The sequence below is a fragment of the Nerophis lumbriciformis genome, linkage group LG03, assembly GCF_033978685.3.
Source record: "Nerophis lumbriciformis linkage group LG03, RoL_Nlum_v2.1, whole genome shotgun sequence".
NCBI classification, from domain to species: Eukaryota; Metazoa; Chordata; class Actinopteri; order Syngnathiformes; family Syngnathidae; genus Nerophis; species Nerophis lumbriciformis.
Window position 1 is genome coordinate 61,748,823 of NC_084550.2, and position 13,678 is coordinate 61,762,500.

Below are 13,678 nucleotides of genomic sequence, written 5' to 3' on the forward strand. Positions count from 1 at the left end.
TGCTCATTACGTCGATCGCGATCTACCGGTCGATCTCGGAGGGTGTGTCAGTCGATCACCAGTCAGGCATTAAAAAAATAGTCCTAAAAATGAGCGATCATAAATCTTCACTATGACGTCACTTTCGTCACTTGATTGACATTCACGGCACCCGAGGGTCTTCTGAGATGACGCTGGCTGCTGCCAGCTCATTAAAATTACCGACTGGAAGGCGAGAAACACTTTATTTCAACAGACTCTGGCGCCGTACCTGTCGTCAAAACTCCAAAGACCGACTGCACAGTTGCACAATAAAAGCTCTGCTTCATCCTGCCTGCGCTACCAAAATAAGAGTCTCAGAAAGCTGGCGTGCACAAGCTAGTAAGCTACGGAGTTTGCCGACAATGTATTTCTTGTAAAGTGTATACAGAGGAGTACGGAAGCTGGACAAATAAGATGCCAAAAACCAACCACTTTCATGTGGTATTGGACAGAAAGGAGGACTTTTTTTCTCCTCCATTCGAAAATGCGGACGTTATCATCACCACTGTCTGATTCCAATCAATGCAAGTCATCACAATCAGGTAATACACCAACTTATATTCTTGTCTTCATGAAAGAAAGGAATCTATATGTGTTAAACATGCTTGTATTATCTTTAACCACCTTTAAGTTGTTAACAATATTAACTATATGTGTTAAACATGCTTGCATTATCTTTAAACACCTTTAACTTGTTAACAATATTAACTATATGTATTAAACATACTTGTATTATCATTAAACACCTTTAATGTATTAACAATATTAACTATATGTGTTAAACATGCTTGCATTATCTTTAAACACCTTTAACTTGTTAACAATATTAACTATATGTATTAAACATACTTGTATTATCATTAAACACCTTTAATGTATTAACAATATTAACTATATGTGTTAAACATGCTTGCATTATCATTAAACACCTTTAACTTGTTAACAAAAACATATATTTCATAAATAAGTAAATATAAATGATATATATGAATGAGGTAGATCCCCACGACTTGATCAATTGAAAAGTAGCTCGCCTGCAGAAAAAGTGTGAGCACCCCTGGTCTATAGTGACCACTCAAGGGAAACAAAGAAAGTGACCACTATTAGACAGGTGGCCACTTTACGGGTTGACATGTACCGTATTTTCTGGACCAAAGGGCGCACCGGATTATTCATTTAATTTCCATTTATGTATTTATTTCAGGCAATGACATAAAAAAATAATAATAAAAAAAAAAAGTAAAAATTTGACAACACATAATAATATAAATTAATATAGTGCAAAAGATAATGTATAGTATGTAATGCATGATGGTCCAGTTTTGCCTGAAAGGGAGTGGGAAGAAGATAACTTATTTATTTAATCACATCGGCAGACCGATATTATCGGACATCTCTACACGCAACCCTAACTCAAAATGTCGGACATTTGAGGCATTTAAGAAACCCCGCTCGGACAGCCCCGCAAAAGAAGACATGTCCGGGGAAAAGAGGACGTATGGTCAGTCTACCTTATTTCAAATAACTGAAGTATCAAAAGTATCAATATTTTATTGGAGACTCGATATTAGAGCATAAAGATATGGTATCGGCGGTGTTGATATTTCACCTCACTAGTAGGTGGGCTTGATCACATGTGGCCTTGTTCCCATGGCAACAGCGCAGTGTCATGACCCCCCCAAAAAAAAACAAGACAATAATGAGAGTGGCACTGACACTGGACATTTTATCGTATTGTATTTGTATGTTAAAGAGGTTTGGTGGAGTTTCGCTCACAGAGGTACAGATTGAAGGGCAAACCCTCCAGCGATAGCAACATAAAGGTCAAATCATGGAGTGGCGACACAGTGTAAGGCGCTAACAAATTCAACAAGGAAGAGAAAGGCCACGCAGTAAACAAAGGACAATGGAGGACGTGGTTTTGGTCATGGTCACATTCTGCAAGGGACTGTTCTCTGTCCACCAATCACCATACCCTACCTATTTGGTAACTCAACGGGAGGTTGCCGACAAGGGATACGTTCTTGATCATATTAAAACATGGTGTGTCGTATCCATAGGCGCCGATCTACGTTTCTGCCAGTGGGTGCTCCGTGTGTGTGTATTAGTGTTGTCCCAATACCAATATTTTGGTACTGGGACTTTTCGGTACTTTTCTAAATAAAGGGGACCAAAAAAAATGTAATTACCGTATTTTCCGCACTATAAGGCGCACCGGATTATTAGCCGCACCTTCTATGAATTACATATTTCATAATTTTGTCCACCAATAAGCCGCCCCGGACTAAAAGCCGCGCCTACGCTGCGCTAAAGTGAATGTCAAAAAAAACGCTGCGCTAAAGTGAATGTCAAAAAAACAGTCAGATAGTTCAGTCAAACTTTAATAATATATTGAAAACCAGCGTTCTAACAACTCTGTCCCAAAATGTACGCAAATGTGCAATCACAAACATAGTAAAATTCAAAATGGTGTAGAGCAATAAATAGCAACATAATGTTGCTCGAACGTTAATGTCACAACACACAAAATAAACATAGCGCTCACCTTCTGAAGTTATTCTTCATTCGTAAATCCTTCGAATTCTTCGTCTTCGGTGTCCGAATTGAAAAGTTGCGCAAGCGTGGTATCCAAAATGGCCGGTTCCGTCTCGTAGAAGTCATCGGGAGTCAGTGTCGCTGTTGTTCTGTGAATCCTGCCTTCCGGAAAGCTCGGACCACAGTTGTGACCGAAATATCTGCCCAAGCATTTACGATCCACTGGCAAATGTTGGCGTATGTCGTCCGAGGCTGTCTGCCCGTCTTAGTGAAGGTGTGTTCGCCTTCGGAGCTGTGTGAAAAAGTCACCCGGCCTCTTCGCGTAAACTTCCCTTAACCACTCGCTCATCTTTTCTTCATCCATCCATCCCTTCGAGTTAGCTTTTATGATGACGCCGGCTGGAAAGGTCTCTTTTGGCAAGGTCTTCCTTTTGAATATCACCATGGGAGGAAGTTTCTGGCCATTAGCATGGCAAGCTAGAACCACAGTGAAGGATGACTTCTCATTCCCTGTGGAGCGAATATTCACCGTACGTGCTCCCGTTCCACAGTGCGGTTCAGTTGCTGTGAAATACGGTAGTAATCCGTGTGCGGATGGAGAGATTGCGTCTTTTTATGAACCGGATCGTTTAGTAGGAGCCATTTTGTGGTCTTTACAGATGTAAACAGGAAATGAAACGTACGGTGATATCCGCGCGTTTTTTCTTCTTCTTCCGGGGGCGGGTGAAGCGCTTCCTGTTCAATGGGGGCGGGTGCTTTCCTTGGCGGTTGCTTGCGTAGAAGAAGAAGCGCTTCCTGTTCTACCGGGAAAAAAGATGGCGGCTGTTTACCGAAGTTGCGAGATCGAAACTTTATGAAAATTAATCGTAATAAAGCGCACCGGGTTATAAGGCGCACTGTTAGCTTTTGAGAAAATTTGTGGTTTTTAGGTGCGCCTTATAGTGCGGAAAATACGGTTGGCTTTATTTTAACCAAAACATCTTAGGGTATATTAAACATATGTTTCTTATTACAAGTTTGTCCTGTGAACATACTACACAACTTTTCTTTTATTAGTAAGTAAACAAACAAAGGCTTCTAATTAGTCTGCTGACATATGCAGTAACATATTGTGTCATTTATACACCTATTATTTTGTACACATTAATAAGGACAAGTGTTAGAAAATGAAATATTAATCTACTTGTTCATTTACTGTTAATATCTGCTTACTTTCTATTTTAACATGTTCTGTTAAAATGTAATAATCACTTATTCTTCTCCTGTTTGATACTTTATTAGTTTTGGATGATACTACAAATTTAGGTATCAATCCGATACCAAGTTTATAAACATTATATAAATTATATAAACATTTTTTAAACGAAAAGATTTTGTGATGTTAAAAAATGTCGATGTAATCATAATAGTATCGACTCGATACGCTGTTGTACGTGGTGTCATTACAGTGGATGTTAGGTGTAGATCCACCAATGGCGTTTGTTTACATTGTAGCGTCCCGGAAGAGTTGGTGCAGCAGGGAATTCTGGGAATTTGTTCTGTAGTGTTTATGTTGTGTTGCGGTGCAAATATTCTTCCAAAATGTGTTTGTCATTGGTGTTTAGTGTGGTTTTACTATATGGCACATGTTTATGACAGTGTTGGCATTGTTCATACTGCCACCCTTAGTGTGACATGTATGGCTGTTGAGTAAGTATGCACTTCATTCGCTCGTGTGCAGTGTGTTCAGAGTCGAGATTATTGTGTCATAAGTTCATTATCGGGCACAATGAAATATTGTTTAGACTTTGTTAATTATAGGCTATATATGATTTGTGAATCCAATTTGTGCTCCAAAGACATGCACCTAGGGATAGGTTGATTGGCAACACTAAATTGGCCCTAGTGTGTGAATGTTGTCTGTCTATCTGTGTTGGCCCTGCGATGAGGTGGCGACTTGTCCAGGGTGTACCCTGCCTAGGGATGTCCCGATCCAGGTTTTTGCACTTCCGATCCGATATTATTTTTGCATTTCCAATCTGATACCGATACTGACCGATACCGATACTGGCCTATCCGAGCATGTATTAAAGTTTAAAGTTATTTAGCCTACTTAGTTGTCAGAATCATGTTGAAAAGGGTTTTAGTACTCTTGATAACAACTAGCCAGCTGAATTAGGGGAGTTTGAATAATACACAATGGTTGGTAACAAGAAACTGACCTGTTTATTCAAGGATAAACACAAAATAGACAAATTTATACATGACAAACAGAAATGGCATCATTGAACTAGGGCTGGGCGATATGGCCTTTTTTTAATATTGCGATATTTTAAGGCCATATTGCGATACACGATATATATCTCGATATTTTGCCTTAGCCTTGAATGAACACTTGATGCATATAATCACAGCAGTATGATGATTCTATGTGTTTTGATTGATTGATTGAGACTTTTATTAGTAGGTTGCACAGTGAAGTACATATTCCGTACAATTGACCACTAAATGGTAACACCCCAATAAGTTTTTCAACTTGTTTAAGTCGGGGTCCACTTAAATTGATTCATGATACAGATATATACTATCATCATAATACAGTCATCACACAAGATAATCACATTGAATTATTTACATTATTTATAATCCAGGGTGTGGAGGGGGGCGCCTGATGTAAGTGTCAAAAAGACAGCCAAAAGAGTTTGATATGAGAATAAATCTAAAGTTAAAATATAGGGTAGAAATGCACCCATTTGCAGGAAATGTAGTCTTGATTTTCAAAATGTTCTTTCAAGGCTTGCATGTCTACATTAAAACATTCTTCTTCATACTGCATTAATATATGCTACTTTTAAACTTTCATGCAGAGAAGGAAATCACAACTAAAAAAATCACTAATTTTTTCATACGGTGTTGATGTGGAAATTTTTGCCTCTGCATTTTGATGGTGTGGGCGTGTGGCACCGAATGGATAAGCGTCTCGACAGACATCACAATATTTGAACAATGATGACGAAAACTGTTTTCTCTGTCGTGTCCGTGTGTCGAAAATTGTTATGCGCTTATTTTTTTATTTGATTTTGTGCGTGGCATAGATTTGCTATGCGCAGAGGATGCTTAAACAGTGCGCAATTGCACAGGCGAGCACCTTAGAGGGAGCGTTGCTCGCACGGCTGCGCTAGCTTCACAGCTAACGTTAGCCATGCTGCTACCTCTCTGCTCGGGGAGGACGTATACGTATGTGACGTATGACGTGACAGTATGTGACGTGTGTAAGAAGGTGCACTTGCTGTCTGTGAGAGGGAGACACAGGAAAGAGTGAGAAGAGCCTGTCGTGTAATGCCAGCAGCTAAAAGCAACTGCGTGAGAATTGTGGATGTGTTGAAGGTGTGCTGGAAAATGCGGAACAGAAAATTATGGAGCAGCAGAAAAGTGGAATGTATTATTTAAATCGGTGCGTTGGAAAACACGGACCGGAGTTTTTTTTAAAACTGGATCTGGATCGACATTTTCCCATGCCTTGCCGATACGCAATTTTTGGCAAATATCGGCAGCCGATCCGATCCAAATATCGGATCGGGACATCCCTAACCCTGCCCCCTGCCTGATTGTAGCTGAGATAGGCTCCAGCGCCCCCCGTAACCTCGAAGGGAATAAGCGGTAGAAAATGGATGGATGGATGATTTGTGAATTTTTTATCATGTAAAGCGAACCAAACTCGCCACAAAATTAACAACAACAATATTCCATCCATCCATCCATCCATCCATCTACTTCCGCTTATCCGAGGTCAGGTCGCGGGGGCAGCAGTCTAAGCAGAGAAGCCCAGACGTTCCTCTCCCCAGCCACTTCGTCGAGCTCCTCCCGGGGGATCCCAAGGCGTTCCCAGGCCAGCCGGGAGACATAGTCTTCCCAACGTGTCCTGTGTCTTCCCCGTGGCCTCCTACCAGTCGGAAGTGCCCTAACCACCTCGGGTGGCATCCTGACCAGATGCCCGAATTACCTCATCTGGCTCCTCTCCATGTGGAGGAGCAGCGGCTTTACTTTGAGCTCCTCACGGATGGCAGAGCTTCTCACCTTATCTCTAAGGGAGAGCCCCGCCACCCGGCGGAGGAAGCTCATTTCGGCCGCTTGTACCCGTGATCTTGTTCTTTCGGTCATAACCCAAAGCTCATGACCATAGGTGAGGATGGGAACGTAGATCGACCGGTAAATTGAGAGCTTTGCCTTTTCTGCTCAGCTCCTTCTTCACCACAACGGATCGATACAGCGTCCGCATTGCTGAAGACGCCGCACCGATCCGCCTGTCGATCTCACCATCCACTCTTCCCTCACTCGTGAACAAGACTCCGAGGTACTTGAACTCCTCCACTTGGGGCAGGGTCTCCTCCCCAACCCGGAGATGGCACTCCACCCTTTTCCGGGCGAGAACCATGGACTCGGACTTGGAGGTGCTGATTCTCATCCAAGTCGCTTCACACTCGGCTGCGAACCGATCCAGTGAGAGCTGAAGATCCTGGCCAGTTGAAGCCATCAGGACCACATCATCTGCAAAAAGCAGAGACCTAATCCTGCAGCCACCAAACCAGATACCCTCAACGCCCTGACTGCGCCTAGAAATTCTGTCCATAAAAGTTATGAACAAAATCGGTGACAAAGGGCAGCCTTGGCGGAGTCCAACCCTCACCGGAAACAAGAATATTGATTTTCATAAATTAATTTTAAGATTGAAAGTTGCCATCAATCCCACGTGGGTGCTCGGCATTGTCCGTGAGTCCTCCGGCCCCGAAGCACCCACGCGATCGGCCCCTATGGTTGTATCCATCATACTGTTTTGTGTGGTTAACACTGACTGATTGTCATCCTGAGCCAGTAGAGTTTTTCTCTTTTCAGATTTTGCCGCCTTCGCGTTCGGACATCCCACCTGAGCCTCCCAGTCTCATGGCCTTCCTGAACTCCTCGCCCGGCTTCAGTCTGTTCCGAGAGTACGCTCTTGTAAGAGAAGTGTCCCAATGCATGCCAGTCGCAGGGCGGCCATCTTAATTTACTCAATACTCATCTCGCTCACAGATGTACAACCTGTCAGAGGATGTCAACCTGACGGATTTTACCCTGCTGCTGCCCACGAACGAGGCCATCCACCAGCACCTGCATGAGACTAACTCCTCCCAACTGGTAGGTCCCTAACTACATCTTACCTTAGACCGGTGGTCAGCAACCTGCGGCTCTAGAGCCATATGTGGCTCTTTAACGGCGCCCTGGTGACTCCATGGAGCTTTTTCAAAAATGTATGGAAATTGAAAAAAAATGGGGTGAAAAATATATTTTGTGTTGTAATATGGTTTCTGTAGGAGGACAAACACGACCTTCCTAATTGTTAGAAAGTGTTGCGTTTTGGACCAGTTGTTCCTCCCAGGGAATTCAAGTCACAAGTCGCTCCCAAGCTCTTTACGACACTTAAAGCTGAGTTGAAAAACCACCAGAGACAGAATAGGTATTTTGTAATATATTGGCAAAGCTTTGCAGATATATTTTTGAGACCAGTCCAGCATAGAACCTTCTATCGCGCCGCCAAAATGGTCTGTCTTCCCGATCCCACAACCCTCTCTCCTCTCCCCTCTCCCTAGTCAAAACACATGCTAGTCAAAACACATTCCAAAGAATTCAAGGTTAACACACACAGTTTACTTGCAGGGAAACAGAAAGAGAATAAATGGAAAACACAAGCTGTTTTCAAATATGACTATGAAAGAAAATAAGTAACACTAAAATTCGGATATATGTAAATATCTGCCTCCGACAAAAGCCCACTGTTTAATATGTTTATGCTACACTGATGAGATTATTTGGCGAGCGCCGTTTTGTCCTACTAATTCCAGCTGGCCTTGAACTCACCGGAGTTGTGTGGACTGTGACTCAACAGTTTGTTTATGTATAACTTTACCGACGCTGCCACAGAAAGACGTGTTTTATGCCACTCCTTCTTTGTCTCACTTTTGTCCACCAAACGTTTTATACTGTGTGTAAATGCACAAAGGTGAGCTTTGTTGATGTTATTGACTTGTTGGAGTGCTATTCAGGCATATTTGGTCACTGCATGACTGCAAGCTAATTGATGCTAACATGCTATTTAGACTAGCTGTATGTACATATTGCATCATTATGCCTCGTTTGTAGCTATATTTGAGCTCAATTAATTTCCTTTACTTATGTCCTCTGTGTATTTAGTTTATTTTTCCATATTTCATGACAGATTATCTGTATGTAATATTGGCTGCATTTCTGATAGTTGTTTGTGTGCCATGTTGTTCCAGACGACAGCAAACGTTACCCAGCTTGCAAAGATTGTAATAAATCCATTAGAAGAAGAAGAAGTTTCTTTTAACTTGGACACACACATCTATCTATACCTTGGGCCATTCTAAGACAGTCATTTCCAGGAGTTATCTCACCCTCTGAGAAGTTTTACTAATGTTCTCCAATGTTTTAAAAATGTGTAGAACAAATATTACATTTCAACATTTCTGTCAACGAAGATTTGCGTCAGCCTGCGACACATAGTCATTTTGATAGTAGGCTAAAATAGCTAATATAGACACTTACGTGGTGTTGTCTTCATTGTAACACGTATATAAGACTTTTAAAGTCATTTTGATAGTAGGCTAATACAGCTAATTAGACACAACGTGTTGCCATCATTATAACACTTATATAAGTCTTTATTTTTTACAGCTCCAGACCCCTGCCTTAGACCTTAGGTCGTTCCGTTCTCTATAGGGCATCGTTAAGCTATGCCAGTCCCAAGCCCGGTACTCCTTTAGGGGAGTAAGGAGGGTTGGTCACGGGGCTAGTGACTCCATACCGTAGCAACCCTCATGCTACAGAAACCCTATCAACACACATACTGAACAGTACGACTTGGCCCATTTAAAACTGGATTCTGACTTCAACTCAAAGTGGGGAAAAAGAGACATAATAGGCTGATTGATCTGTGAATTTCCAGGACTCTGACGTGTTCAAATACCACCTGATTCTCAATGAGCTGCTCTTCCCAGACCAACTGTTCAATGGCATACTAAAGAGCACTCTGCTGGGCAGTGACTACCAGGTCCAGTTCCACCTTGACAATAACAACCAGGTAACAGAAGCGCAATGTACCAACTTCCCCACTAGGTACAAAGAGTTGGGGTTTTTGTCCAATTCAAGGGCTGTATACTATGAACTATTGTGTACGTATTATTTCCTGATAACGATTGCTCACCTGCTTGTCTCACCTCAGACGGTTGTGAACGATGTTCCGCTGGACGGCACTTTTACCGAGACGCAGAATGGCGTCATCATGGTCCTCCCTCAGGTCCTCAAAGTCCGCCGCAACAGATGCTCCCAAGAGGTCATGCTGCAAGTCAATGTAGGGACACAGGAAGTAGATGTAGACAAAAAGGAACTAATCGGGGGAGCATTGATCAGTCGAAACTCAGACTTCGGTGACAATCAACTGCACTCTTCCTAAAATTTCGACCTCGCTGTTTCCCGGTGTTGATCACATCAGTGTCATGTCATAGCTATGCTATGCTGCTCAAAGCCACTCTAAGGTCATTTCTACACTAAGCCGGATAACCCCTTAAACAAATAATTATTTAGCCTAAGCCCCGTTTCAGCTACACTAAACCATGTTTAAGGTTCCCCTCTTCTGACAATTTTTTACACGGGTAAGTGCACCGTGTATATCTTGAATCTCCGGCTCTTAGCTTTGTATGGACTCATTGATCGTTTACAAACTGAGTTCGGAGAGGAAGTGAAGTCCGAAAGACCGCGCCCCACACAGGAAGTGACGTCAGAAAGAACGCGCCACATCCAGCTTCAATACAACCGAAGCTTAACACTGGAAAGATGGAGGCGAGTCATCCAGACATGCCCGTGTTTCTCCTTCTTCTAAATGTACAGATGCTTGTGGAAATCACACATGAATACCTTAAGTCAGGGGTGCTCACACTTTTTCTGCAGGCGAGCTACTTTTCAATTGATCAAGTCGTGGGGGTCTACCTCATTCATATATATAATTTACATTTACTTATTTATGAAATATATGTTTTTGTTAACAAGTTAAAGGTGTTTAATGATAATGCAAGCATGTTTAACACATATAGTTAATATTGTTAAAAAATGAAAGGTGTTTAATGATAATACAAGCATGTTTAATACATATAGTTAATATTGTTAAAAAATTAAAGATGTTTAATGATAATACAAGCATGTTTAATACATATAGTTAATATTGTTAACAAGTTAAAGGTGTTTAATGATAATACAAGCATGTTTAATACATATAGTTAATATTGTTAACAAGTTAAAGGTGTTTAATGATAATACAAGCATGTTTAACACATATAGTTAATATTGTTAATAAGTTAAAGGTGTTTAAAGATAATACAAGCATGTTTAACACATATAGTTAATATTGTTAATAAGTTAAAGGTGTTTAATGATAATACAAGCATGTTTAACACATATAGATTCCTTTCTTTCATGAAGACAAGAATATAAGTGCTGATAATGTCCGCATTTTCGAATGGAGGAGAAAAAAAGTCCTCCTTTCTGTCCAATACCACATGAAAGTGGTTGGTTTTTGGCATCTTATTTGTCCAGCTTCCGTACTCCTTTGTATACACTTTACAAGAAATACATTGTCGGCAAACTCCGTAGCTTGCTAGCTTGTGCACGCCAGCTTTCTGAGACTCTTATTTTGTTAGCGCAACTGTGTAACTGTGCAGTCGGTCTTTGGAGTTTTGACGACAGGTACGGCGCCAGAGTCTGTTGAAATAAAGTGTTTCTCGCCTTCCAGTCGGTAATTTTAATGAGCTGGCAGCAGCCAGTGTCATCTCAGAAGACCCTCGGGTGCCGTGAATGTCAATCAAGTGACGAAAGTGACGTCATAGTGAAGATTTATGATCGCTCATTTTTAGGACTATTTTTTTAATGCCTGGCTGGTGATCGACTGACACACCCTCCGAGATCGACCGGTAGCTCGCGATCGACATAATGAGCACCCCTGCCTTAAGTGAAGAAAACGCGCGATTGCAGCTATTTGGGATACTACACTTCTCAGACGGCAAGAGAACTTTCGAATGTCCAGGTCAGCTGTGATTCGACTTACCGAAAAACATTGTCCCTTCCTCCCGTGGATGTGATAAAAAAAAAGGTAACGTGTGCTTTGTATTACCTGGATGTCGAGTGAAGACTACGGAAAACAGCGAATGCTTTTGAACTGGCAAAGCAGACCGTATCAGTTATTGTCCGCCATGTATGTCGCGGACTCAACGTCTAGGTCCAGAGTATATAAAGTCACCAAAAAGGAATGGACAATGAAGGTGAAGGCAAAAGAGTGAGGAGTGTCCTGACCAGATATCTTGATCCCTAGATTGATTAATGTAAAATGTTCTTTGTCACATTGTTTACATGTCTAATAAAGATTTGATTAATTTATGATGGCTCAGGTGTGATTCACTACAATAGGGCCCCACAGCACACTGGATTCCAGTTAATTGAAATACCACAACTCTGGATATTGTTCAGATAAGTTACATTTAATTTAAGAATTTGCACACAAAGCAACATTGGAGGTGACTATGACGTGCCCATTTTCTGCGCATGCGTATTAGGTCGCGTTGCTTCGGCGAACGAGGGGGGCCAGGGGGTCTAAGACGACCATTGTGTGTGTGTGTGCACAAGGATAAGGTTAGGTGGGAATTACCCTGGATAACCTTAGCCGGCTTAGTGTAGAAGGGGCCTAAGGAATATTTACATGGTCTCTGGGGTTTTTGCTATGACCGGGTGCAATGTGATAAACAGCCCGATAGACCTCAATTCATTCATTTTCTGCCTTATTTTGCCTTTGACACAATTTCTGAAGGATAAAGTACTTCTCTTCTAATTTTGTTGTACTTTATTAGGGACGGTGTACCGACTGTAACGGACCTCCACGCTGTCTCTACAGACACAAGCCAGTAAGTCAATGTTCTGTTCTTCTGTTGTTTTCTCTTCTGTCCCTACCGTCTTTCCAATGTGCTGCGCTTCAGATTAAAATGCAGTTTCCGGAGAACATGAAAACCAACTGTCGGTACAGGAAGCGGGTTGGCTCCAGGAGGAAGTCGATGCCAGGCTGTGTCATCAAATGTCTTCAGATCAACAATGTAAGTATAACTTGGTCACCGAGCACAGTCACATTACCGTCAGACTCTACCATTGACACATTCTTCTGCCCGGTAGCATCACTCCTGTTGCTCCGGTTACTACGGCCACGAGTGCTACAAATGTCCCGGAGAGGTTGGCAGCTGGTGCTCCAATCACGGGAAATGTGAGGACGGTGTCCTTGGCAACGGGGAGTGCCGTTGCTACGAGGGTTTCCATGGCACTGCCTGTGAAGACTGCGAGCCAGGACGTTACGGCGTCAACTGCTCTTCTAGTGAGAAACACACATGGAAGATGTACTGTAGTCATAAACTGTATTTATTTAATTTTTTTTACAATTGCTTTAATTGCTACACAAACATTCTATTTTTACAAAGATATAGAGCAGTAGTACCAAAAATACAGTAAACAGTGTCTGTGTGTATGTGTATATATATATATATATATATATATATATATATATATATATATATATAGCTATACATGTAGCTATATATATCTGTGATATAAAATATGTGTGTACATATGTATATATTTATATAAAATATATATATATATATTTATATATATATATATAGTCGAGGTTTCTGTGGTTTAGCCGTTATACAGTGCTCAATACAGGGGTAAAACAGAATATACGTTATATAATATATATATATATATATATATATATATATATATATATATATATATATATATATATATATATACATATAGATATACACGTTAGGTCAGAAAAAACACAGAGGCTATATCATCCCTACAAGCCTGTTTCGCAGGTTTTCCTGCTCGTCAGGGGATTTTATAAAATCAAACAGGCTTGTAGGGATGATATAGCCCCTGTGTTTTTTCTGACCTAACGTGTGTGTATATATATATATATATATATATATATATATATATATATATATATATATATATATATATATATATATATATATATATATATATGTAT

General features: G+C 41.1%; 1 protein-coding gene across 2 annotated transcripts in view; it reads left to right on the forward strand.

Moving 5' to 3' along the window:
- The window catches only part of stab1 (stabilin 1), a 216,691-nt gene that overhangs the window by 87,498 nt on the left and 115,515 nt on the right, over window positions 1–13,678 (forward strand). For both annotated transcript variants that reach the window (XM_072912860.1, XM_061940474.2), the window contains exons 32-38: window positions 7,429–7,530; window positions 7,606–7,710; window positions 9,539–9,673; window positions 9,815–9,943; window positions 12,486–12,539; window positions 12,612–12,725; window positions 12,802–12,997. In XM_072912860.1, the coding sequence (XP_072768961.1) occupies window positions 7,429–7,530; window positions 7,606–7,710; window positions 9,539–9,673; window positions 9,815–9,943; window positions 12,486–12,539; window positions 12,612–12,725; window positions 12,802–12,997 (835 nt within the window). The remainder of the gene's footprint in view (window positions 1–7,428; window positions 7,531–7,605; window positions 7,711–9,538; window positions 9,674–9,814; window positions 9,944–12,485; window positions 12,540–12,611; window positions 12,726–12,801; window positions 12,998–13,678) is intronic.